The 11619-nt window shown below is 46.1% G+C and overlaps 1 protein-coding gene across 4 annotated transcripts in view; it reads left to right on the top strand.

Annotated features, from left to right (window-relative positions):
• Positions 1–591: 591 nt before the first annotated feature.
• LOC118504079 (frizzled) overlaps positions 592–11619 on the top strand; it is a 230268-nt gene continuing 219240 nt past the window's right edge. For 3 of the 4 annotated variants that reach the window (XM_036038145.1, XM_036038147.1, XM_036038148.1), the window contains exon 1: positions 593–2761. In XM_036038145.1, coding sequence (XP_035894038.1) covers positions 2006–2761 — 756 coding nt within the window. In that variant the 5' untranslated portion in view covers positions 593–2005. Of the gene's footprint in view, positions 2762–11619 lie in introns of all 4 variants that reach the window. The other variant, XM_036038146.1, reaches the window with a different exon arrangement.

Raw genomic sequence — 11619 nt, 5'->3', positions numbered from 1 at the left:
CATAAAAAAATACATTTTATTACATTTAGTTTAATCCTATTGCTTACAGCCTCCCTTTGTAGCTCCAAACTATGCTGTTTAGAAGCTCCTTCAGCGCTTAATGGTGCTGAGCCTTCGCCAATCAAAAGCAAAGAGAATGAATGAGAGAAAGAAACATGAATGAACGAATGAACTATTACAGGCACCTTGCTAACACAGGGCTGAACAACCACGAGGCAAAATGCGTCTGATCAGCTTTTCCGATCGGTTTAGCATCGGGTTTTTGAAGCATTTTAAGAAACCGTTAAATTCTTGAAATTTATTTTCTTCTCTCTTGTCTTGCATGAGTAGAATTCTGTAATGAAAGTCTCAAGTTACTTTTCGTCAATTCTAGTAAAAAAAGGTAAATTGTTCCAAATTGTTTGAGGTCAAAATTTTATTTTTCTAATTTGATTTATTTCCACCCATTTCGTCACTTATGTTTCACTGTAGCAGCTACAGTTCCTCTTGCATTCCTGCTCGTTGCGCACCTCTGCCAAAACAGGTGCATTCATTCATTCATCTCAGCTCATTCATTCGCTCTCGCGCTCCGTGTTCACCCGTAGCAGCGTTAATCGTGTTTCGAGTCTCGGTGCGTACGGATGTACGCATGCTGTCGGTCTCGTCGTTCTCCTCGTGGTAATCGCGTCGCGTTTTGAAACCGTTTTCGATTCCGTGTCGTCGTCAGACATGTTTACAAACGTGTCTTCAACTCGTGAAATTCCAAATAGAGCTACAGCGTCGTGCAACACATGGCGAATGGTGAAATAAAGCATTGCAAGTGATATTTTCGCGGCAGTTTTCGGTACGACGCCGAAACAACCGGGCTCATCCCGGCTTCCCTGTGAGTTGGTTGATCCAGTGATACGATAATGTAATCGGTGAAGTTAGTGTGCATAACGACGGTGTTTAAAAGTGTGTTTTAATTGTATTGTGCCTGAGTGAAAACGTGCTGCAATTTAATTTACACCTTCAGTCTTCACCAAAAGTTGTGTTTCAACTGCGTGTGTGTTGTTTTCGTTTGAAATCCTTCACTGCGCGTTGTAAAAGCAAGTTCCAAAATAGTAGCCCGCCAGAACGAGAGAGAGAGTGAGCGAGAAAAACAGCCCGGCATCGAAAGTCTATTATTACAATCTAAATAGCAAGGGCGACAACAGCACAACAAAAAAGGTGTGCGTGCAAAATTTCCACCCTCCATTAGTTAAGGGGAAGAAAATTGCAAACGGAAAACAGCATCCCCGGCCGTCACTTTTTCCGGCACAGGCAGCCGGTTCCGTTACGGTGCTACACACTGCCCTCGGTGTGTGTGTGAAGCACAGTGTTGTGTAGCGCGCCCGATGTGTGCGTGAAGAGCTAGCTGTCTGGTGGGTGTAATTCGTGGTTCCCTCTTTGGGGGGTTTTGTATATTTTTGCCGGTGGTAACTTTTCGGCCGGCCAGAAAACGTGATGTAAAGGCTGTGTTGGTGGGCGTGAGTGCGTGCCGCTCGCTTACGGTGTTTAATTGGTGTTAGTGCAGGCAAGTCGACGGCGAAGGGTCGCGCCATAACGAAACACACGCAGCAGCAGTGTTGTTCGCGCGGTACAACGCGATGCATCGTTTACCGGGCAATGTGCGTTAGTGTGTGAAGGAGAGAAAGAAAGCGAGAATAAGAGAGAGAGAGAGAGCAAGCGAGTGAGAATTCTACTGTTGCCGGCTGGTGTTGTTTCGTGGGTCGGTTGCTGCTGCTGCAAAAAAAGCACCTGTTCAATGTTTTCGCACCGTAGCAGCATTCTGTAATTCAGCAGTGTGTTTATGTTTCTGGCTGTGTGTGTGCGTGCATTTGTATGTGTGTGTGCATTAATGTTTGATCGGAAAGCAAGAGCAATTCATATCGCAAGCAAGCTGAAATTAGCATAACCCCGGAGTGAAAGTGCAGTCAGAACCGGGTGCGTGTGTGTGAGTGTGTGTGTGTGTGCGCCGGGTGAAGATAGCAAAAGCAAATCGAAAATGGCCGCTTTAAGGCGGTTCGGGATGGCCAGATGGATGGTGGTCGTCGTCCCGCTGTGTCTGCTGCTGCTGCAGCCCGTAGCGATCGCAATCCAGCAGCAGCAGGAAACGATTGTGGCGCACGAGGTCGAGCTGAGCGTGGCCGGCGAAGAGTTCCAGGAACACGGTCGGTGCGAACCGATCACGATCCCGTTCTGTGCCGGCATCCCGTACAATAGTACGAAAATGCCAAACCGGTTCGGTCACACCCGGCAGGAGGAAGCGGCACTGGACGTGCACCAGTACGTGCCGCTGGTCAAGATCGATTGCAGCCCGGATTTGAAGTTCTTCCTGTGTGTGCTGTACGCACCGATCTGTACGTTCCTGGCCGAACCGCTGCCGCCGTGCCGGTGCCTGTGCGAAAGTGCCCGGGCCTGCGAAACCATCATGAAAACGTTCGATTTCGCGTGGCCCGAAAATCTCGAGTGTTCACAGTTCCCGGAGAACATCGAGGGCAACCTGTGCGTGGCGAAGAACAAGTCGAGCGAACCGACACCGATACCGACGAGCGCATCGTCGTCCGCCGGCTATCCGACGAAAACGGTGGCCGCACCGTACGTACCGCCCCATCGGAAAGTGTCCGGTGGTACGCCGGTCGGTGTGGGGACCGGTGTGGGCAGCGGTTTGGTCGGAACGCATCGTGATTTGGGTTTCATCTGTCCGGTGCAGCTGAAGGCACCGACACTTATGGGGTACCAGTTGACCATCGGTGGAAAGGTAGGTTTTTTTTGGGCAGGTTAGAAGGAATTTAATTACGAACGCAGGGATGGGTCTATTCAGCACTATCGAGCTGCTTTGCTAGGTTAGGGTCTATCGGTAAAGTTCCATACGTTTAACACATGAACCTCTGTCAGCCTTCGAGCAAGACACGTGGAGAGGCATAACCGAGTTCGATTGGAACTTTATCTATTGTGGAATGTGGATGGAACTGTCAGATTAGAATCAGGAACAACCTCGATCCGTTCTATGTCAGCTCGGCTGTTTTGGCCAAGATATTAAAAACCAATCTGTACAGGACACTATCAGTCTATCTTGTTTGGTGTCATGCTCATCTGAAATGTGGTATGGTGTCTAAGTACAATACTTAAAATGTTAAGCAAAGCAATAAAAATCTGATGAATTCATTTATGGCTCAAGCAGTGAGCTGGTTACGTCATGAGAATAACACAGGAATGCACAATTTTTATCCTTTTTGTCCCATCTTTTTCAAGTCAAGGGAGACTTTGGTGAAGCCCTGTTCTTTGTACGGCCGAAGCGAAAAGAACCCATTATATGACCGGTATGGCCAAAGCGCTCTTAGAATCTTAAAGTGTTTAAGGTATTTATAAAAAATTAAAAGGCTTGGCAAATTGAGGAAAAGATCATAGACCTTCTATCATGTATTTGCAAAAGTTAGAGTCCACTGCTAAAAGCCCTGACTATCTAATAAAATATGCAACTCCCCTGAGGATATGTGCCTAATGCAAAATCCATGCCCTGAAAACTATTTGAAACGGTATAAAGTAACATAAATTGATACTGAAATAATTTCCATCCCGAGCATTCTAACCACCGCTCTCACCTTCCTAACATCCGTCCGTCCGTGCTTACTGTGAGCCGAGCCGAGTGTGAAGTGTACTTTGGTCGCAATATATTCGGAAAATCTTGTCCCCAAAAATGTGAAACTCGAGCACTTTGCTAACACTTTGCCCTTTTTCACACGTGCGCCGGTATGCATGCAGCCACCAACACCGGGCATAATAGCCTTTGTGTAGTGTGAAGCCCTTTTTTGAAGCAGCACCAGACAGGATGACTTCCATACCACAGCATTTGGCCCGGGTTTTGCGATGCCTGGGAAGTAAACAAGGTTGGACGCCTCTCCTGGTGTTGCTGCTGCATTCACACGTGTACACGCGTGTACGGTACGTGAAAAATGAAACGCTCTGCTTTGTGACACACGACGCCGTATCGGGAAAATCTTCCTGCACAGCACTCTCCAGCTCGGGGCGGGGGTGCCTTAATCGCATCCAGAAAGACGTAATCCGATTTTCGGAACGCATACACCAGCACACATTGGCACCGGAAAATCTATCCATATCTGTTTAGTGTCCTGCTAGGGAACTGTGGAATTGCATTGGACACTTGTTTGGGCACCGGAGCTGGCGTATCTTTACACAACGAAATAGTTGCAATAAGGATAGCAAGAGGGTTTACAGCTGTACAGTTTGCAGCTGTAATCTGTCCTGCATTGGAATGGGTAGAATTCTATCGGCTGACTTTTAATCAGCTGAAGATAAGCATCACATTCTTGCAAGAAGATTCCGAAGGGAGCTCGAAAACGGTTCGATCTAGAGCCTTTAGGACCAATCTGAGCTTGGCATTCGGCTTGCCATTTATTGAACAATCTCACTCTGTTGCATCCATTTTGGGAGAATCTATTTTGAATATAAATGGTCTCCCAAACACACTGATTGTCGTTCTCGGTGTTGCTCTTGCAGAGGAGGTAATGTTTGCAATCATGCTTTGCCGGATTAAAACTGTGATCCCAGAAGAAGGAAGAAACGATTCAATATTCCGCAGTACTGCATCTTACTCATTGAAGACACGTGTCCTAGAACGCCAACGAGACGAAGAATGGGGTAGTCCCGGATAGCCGGTCCCGGTTTAATTGCTTCCTTCGCCGACAGGATTAGTGAAATGATTGCTGCTACCGCCCGGCACTGGTGCAAAGTAGCAAAAAAGCGAACACTACCGTATACCGTGGTGGTCCTGCAGGAAGACATCCGACCGAGAAAAGAAGAGCATCGTTTTCTGCTCCAGTTTAGTGTATCATTTGTTTGATGGTAAACGCAAGCTGCAGTTGGACGTCGAACACGGCCACTCATGATGGTAGCCATTTTGTGAGACAGCGAATAAGAGCTTTCGGGTCTGCGTCTAAGCTGTAGGTGAGGTAATTTAACTTGTCTGATGGATGATAGCTGAGGGTAAACAGAGCGTTATATCAAAGATGACTCTGCCACACAACGGGAACTCAGATAGCGGAGCATTTATCTGATGCGGCTGCTTTTGACGGTAGTACGGTTGGCGTTCTGCAGTTGACACAGTGTTCCAATTTTTGATGCAAGATTAGAACTTCAACAAAAACTGGCTCAGACAGATAGAAAGATGTTCAAGACTAACAAAAAAAAAAAAAGCGAACGCAGGTCCGTGATTGAGGTTGAAATCATCCGAGAGCACCACCGGCAACTGATTTGCAGCCGAGGTTAATTAAGTTTCGAGCCTAGAATACTTCGCAGTTTCGTTCCTGATTAGCCGGGGGGAAATCACCTCAGTTTGTGCTGCAAGGACTTCTTTTCTTCACTTGAACGCCTTCTGCGACGACGCCATAAATTGAAATTCTTTTCCCGTTTGTCCTTGCAGGAAGAGTTCTCGTTAGCGTGAACTTCATTCCCGAGTTCTGGCACACACACACACACACAGTCCTTTGCATTCTGACATCAGTAAGAATCAACCGGAGCATTGTTGGAGAAGTTATGGCACTGCACTTTTCGGCTGCATTCGGTGCTTTCGTTCGACAAGAGCACAGAAACAGAAAAGAAGCTCGTTCGGTGGTCGAGAAAAGTTTTCGATAAAAATCAAGTACCGTCCTCAAAACTTGCCGACTTGTCCCGCGCGGGGGAGTCGAGCGAAGTTGTACTGTGGGATGCAGTCGCGTTTGACGCGTTTCTGAAGAGGGCGTTTGGAATAGAAAAAAAAGATTGGTATAAGGAATAACGCGAACGATGATATCATTATGGAGCATAGAAAATCGGCCAAATCTGCGTGTGCGAATCTTGGTACCGTGCAGCATTTCAGGGATTCCGATGAACCGGATTGTTGTTCTGGATGTGTGTGTGCGTGTGTCTGTGTGAGTGCTCTTCTCCAACAAAAAAGACAGGAAGGATCCATTGCCCGCACCCGTTTCTCGGTGCTAAAAACATGGGAAAATCTGTTACCTCCACACCGTCCGACACCCACCTACTTTGGGTCCAGTTTGGAGTGGCAAAACGGGAGAGAGATAAAAAAAACGGAAAAGCTTTGGCAAAGTTTTTCAATTACATCTACACGGGTAGCCGAGTGAGGCGTTTGGACGATGGGTTTTTCGTCGCCCAGGGAAAACCTGGCTGTGTGGTTCCTCTACAATATTTTTCACTCCCCGTGCTCTGCGGCCGGCCATAAAACGGAGCAGCTGAAACTCACGTCCCTCTCGGGGCCGGGTGTTGGGCGTACGGGATATTGGTCCTCTGCCGGTACTTATGCAGTCAGTTGCTGCCGTTGCCGGGTGGGTTCTCCGCTTGGTGTAGTGGCTTGTTAATTCGGAGCATTTCTTTTTTCGTTTTTTCTTTTCTTTCGCTCTACTCACCAAATGTAGCAGCACCCAGGCACCTCCTCGGAGAGATCCGCCTGCGGTGGTTTCTTTCGGGCCTGGAGATAAAGCAGCGGAGTTTGGGGAATCGTGTCCTACCGCGGTGGCAGGCGTTCGATCGCTTTTATGAAATCGTAATCAAACTGACTGTTATGTCGTCATCGTCGTTGTACACTCGTTCGTGTTCACTTACTAGGACAGAGGGAAAAGCAAAAAAAACTGAAAGAAGGATAAGCTGTGTGGGGGATAGTTATCTACTTTTTACCAGAATAATGGTTAATCCTAGCCTCTGCTTCCATCCCGGGCCGGGCGCTCCCGTTCTGCTTTCGAACCAGTGATGGAGTCAACTTTCCCTGGGAGCTGACGATTCTCGTATCGAGATCCATTATAAGGGATAGTGAACAACCAAACCCGATTCCAGAAGGGTCGCTTTTCAATTTCATATCCTTGCTGGTCCGGGTGTGTGTGTCCTTACAGCGCAAGCGACACATACTGTTCCGTTTTGTGCCCGTGATTGTGCTTTCGTTGGCTGCCTGCTTGCCGGCTGACGATGTAGTGTGGTTACCGGCGATGAGGATAAGGGAGGCGGGCGTCGAGCAAAAGATCGTCGAAAACTTTCTTTCGACTCTCACCATGGTGGGGTGTTTTGCTTTGCTCGTTTAGACGCATCTGTTGGGTGCCGTGAACTGTTTGATTAATTTTTTACTACTATCTTTCCCAAGCCCCAAGCTTTCAGGCTGGGGAAATGTGTGATAGTACGGTGGTCCACCCCCCTCCCCCCCGCCCCAGTATCAATCTAGACAGAACAGGTGTGCTCCTCGGTCTCGCTACCGTGTGCCACTCTGGTACGGGTATAAAAGGGTATTATCGGTTTTTAGTTCCTATTGCCAGTGTTGAAGCTTTACACGTGCGGGCAGGGCACATGTAAGCCAGCTCTGGTTGGATGCATCTCGTTGAGGACTTTTTTTTTCTTACTCTTCTACTCCCCGACAGCAGCAGCATTACTCTGTAATGGACGCCAAAAGCATGAATGGTAGAGGGCTGCTCTTTTCAGCGCAAATCTCGCCATTCACTCGTTTATGCACACAACGAAACTGTTTTGATCGTCGTTTCTTTCTATGGGCGATTTGGTGAATACTGCCCGGATGGGTAATGGGAGTAACTAGTCAACTGGAGCACAGTTTGACGATGGTTGCTACCCTTGAAACTGCTTTTCAGCTGTAAGCTTTTCTGTTGGGTTTGGTAGGAATGAAACAAAGGCTAATGTATTAGTGCATAGGAATGTTTAAATGAACGTATAATGTGTAGAAATATGCAGACATACTTCAGACCTATGTTCCCCTATCCGTTTTACCGTCAAGCTTTTTAGAAATTGTAGCTTGGAATTTCTGTATCCTGGTCACGGCACCAAGTTATCATTTCTTTTTGAGACGATTCTGAGATGATTTTCATCAAGAGAGTGTTAATGAGAGTTAATATCTGGAACCTGGTCATGGCACTAAATTGTAGGTAATTTTAAGTCTGATGTAGACTTTCAAATAATTTGTATATGTTCAGATACTTCTTTGATAGTTTTTTTTAGATACGAAAATAAGTAATGGTGATTAAGGTATTAATCTGTTATTATTACATATTATAAATCCTAAGAATGGGTTGATAAACTTAATGTAGAAATTAAATAAAAATATATGACAACAAGTTACTGTGTATCGATTTCCTAGCCAAATGTATGACCAAGTCTCGTAGTAATCCTTGATGAATACTCGAACAGATGATGGCAGAAAGATTTGGCAAGTGGCACTTGCTGTCCACAACTTCGGAAATCAAATTTCCTTCCAAAAGTCCAACGACAGAGATTCTAAATCCTTAGTTCCGAATCATTTTAGATACCGCCCAAAAGCCCAAAAAGCGGGAACGGCAAGCCCTCTCTATGACATTCTCCAGCTTCAAAACTGAAACCAAGCACCAAAAACAAAACAAAAAACCCGAACCCTGTATATCGCAAAGTCAAATAACAGTGCCGACCCTGTCCCGGGAGGAAAAGCGGTTCTCGTTTGCTTTGATAATTTCCATTAAATAATTGACACAGTTCCTCTGGCGTGCACGCCGACGAGACCTGTTTTGTCGTTGCTTCTCAGGCTTGCTCAAGAGCCCCCATTGAAAACCGGGAGGTGTTGGATCGGTCTGAAAATGCCATTAGAAGTCGGGCCAAGTGTGGGATATGGTTCTTCGCTCGGCGTTGTTGTGCCTTAGTGTGCCCGCCTGGGACTTTGTTGACGCATTTAGGTTTTTTTCCTTTTTCTTCTGTTCTTCTTTTCCCTCTTCCTGCCTGCCTGCCTCCCCTTTCTCGACGCTCTGCTGGTGCCACTTGTTTACGTACCCGAAGTACCTTTGACTTGCTGCTCAACGCGTGAATAACGGTGGGAGCTTGTGGGAGTAAGTGTTTTCCCGCGTTTTTCCTACACGCGCGCACTGCACGGAATGCTGTGTTTCGTTTACAGTTTTTCCCGAGCCGGGGAGTGTTCTCTTTTTTTTCCTCCTTGGAGTTGTTCTTGCTCCCTACAGTAACGTCCATTTTTGTTCTCGGAAGTACCAGCGACCGAGGGCTGTTGCAGCTTTTTCTTTTTTCTTCAGGATTTATTCCTGGTCGTGGCGCTTTTGTTTTATGTTCTCGTGCTGTTTTTTTGTTTGTTCTCTCTCGTGTTGGTGACCACTTCCGGATGTGGAAGGGCAGCTTCACCAGGCCGCGTTATGCTTATCACTATTTGCCCTGGCATGTTTATTGTTTCCGTTTATGGCAACGCCGCTTGATGAGCTTTTGCGGCGCGCCCCGTTCGGCCAGTCTGCTTTCGACATTCATCAGGGCCAGTGGTGATGTTAGGCTGTTCGACCATTCGTAGGATTGCTTCTCGGAGGCTTTCCTCGAAGTCCTTGCATCTAGGTCAAGAGTGGAGCATGGGAAAGAATAGATGACGACATCTGGGGGCGGTGGTTGAGGATGTAGAACCTTCGAAAGCAAGAGTGATGAATACATTGCAATCTGATGAGCGATGGTGGTCGGGTGGCAAAAAACCCCCTCGAACCGCTCTTCCCTGTGCTTGATGATGGAGCACCACCGGCATTCCCGCAACGAATAGCGAAGAACCACAATTGAAAGCGTCAAGTGGTCCGACCGAAGAGTGACCGAAACCCACGGCCCAAACGAGACCCGGACTGACCGAATGGACACTCGAAGAAAACGCTTACAATTAGATGGGAAAGAGAGAGAGAGAGAGAGCTAGAGCAGTCGAGACAAGTGTATGATGGTGATGTTTGTCTATTTGCCAATGGTCGCCCTCTCGCATGGACTCTAACCAAAGTTCGTTATCGGTCCTTGCAATGCGCTGCTGTTGTGACGCCCCTGGGGAGCAGTTTCGGGAACGGGGAAGAAAGGAAAAACTTCATCAACGGTCCTTGGAGGGTTTTTGTTTCCCTGCTGCTGCTGCTCTTTCTTCATTCGACCGTGGTGTGTGGCTTTGGATAGGGCGCAGCCCAAGCCCAACACTCTGCGGGTGCCAGGAATGTTGGCCACAGTTTCACTCTCGAGAAGCGGCAAATGTCGATATGGGTGATGATAAGCCGAGGGAGATTGTGATTAATGAATGAAACAAATAATGTTCCGATGACAGGGTGACGTTCGTTGGTCAGTTCGGCAAGTCAGGCTAGCCCTTTATGTTACACCCCTACGAGAAGCTGTTCAAGCATTATTAGGCTGGTAATGGGAAATGAGAAAGAGGTTGTTCTTTTTTATCGCAGTATGGATAAAAGCGATGTAATTATGAATTGGAATGATTAATTCTATTAATTGTATTTAATTTAAGATAATAAATATTATGTTGAGACATATGTTAATTTCTTCATTCCATTATGATTTGTTAAATTTATAATCAAATCTTTGTTACAAACAAGCATTCAAACAACCGAAAATAAACTTAAAAAATTCAAAACTAGCTGTTTCGTAATTTTGCTTCCATGTCAGGAGCTACTGCGGAAATCCGCTGATAGTCTTAGGCCGTCATCTAATAATCTGTAATTCCGACTTTTCTGACGGACACATCTCCGCCACACTGACTCAATCCTTATTTGTACAAACGACGTTTGATCTGTCTAAGTGGACGTCCTAAAAAGAGTTTATGTGCTGGGTCGTCCGGTGCCATTCTCATGACTTGACATGCAAGATGGTGAGATCGCCGTCATAGAGATCGTCATTGTAGCAGATACTTTATTGTCGTTCCAATACGGGATTTTTTTAAGTCTAATTCTGGATATGATTTTATGACACTTGTTGCGCCTATGAGTAGGCAACCCGATTAACATGAATTCAATGTAAATATATTTGTATAGTTCAGGTTTAGGATAGGCATTAGTATTAGTGTAATATACATAAAAGAATTTAAAAAGAAATATTTTAGAACAATCCTACCATTTGCTTTAGCTCAACAACCTTGAAAAGTTTTGCTCTCGAGGTTGTTGTCTTCCTTGACTTAGTTTACTCGAAATTAGATAGTATTCCGTATGGAGAGACAGGCCGGTAGGAGTTCGAAGACCAATCCTGTCATAAGAAAGATGATTGAAGCTTGAATGAAAATAGAATAATGAATGAATAAACTAGTGAATCGAAACCGGATTATGAAGAACCGAAAAAGTTTCAAAGTTTACCAAAATATTATTACTTTAAATCTGGAAAACAAATATATCTCCTATGTACAATAAAATCACTTAAAAACATTAAAATGCCCACTCACCTTCAGCAAGCCGGCAAACAACATTAGAACAACCCATTCACAAAATGTGAGAAATGTAGCAAAAGGTATCAGCCTCATTCTAATCGCTCCTCCAGAACCTCCTCCCTGCGGGCCGTTTGTCGCTTCGGTGTATGAATGTCAATAAAGCATCATCCACAGGAATCTGGAAGCCGGTGTGGATGGGAATCGTTTGAATAGCAAATTCGATCACGAACGACCCATAAAGATACGGTTTGACATTCGATAAACAGATTTCTGTACCGATTGCTGGGCGGCGCCCGTACAAGTGTGTATCGACGTCCTCTCGAGGTCCTTTCGCCGCAGGACACACCATCGGAAGAGCCGTATGTATCTAGGGCTCCGCACGCCCGTGTGGTTTGGCCAGCTATGTAGCTGAAATGTTTATG

The sequence above is a fragment of the Anopheles stephensi genome, chromosome 2, assembly GCF_013141755.1.
Source record: "Anopheles stephensi strain Indian chromosome 2, UCI_ANSTEP_V1.0, whole genome shotgun sequence".
Classification (NCBI taxonomy): domain Eukaryota; kingdom Metazoa; phylum Arthropoda; class Insecta; order Diptera; family Culicidae; genus Anopheles; species Anopheles stephensi.
This window is presented reverse-complemented; position numbering and strand designations above follow the sequence as displayed.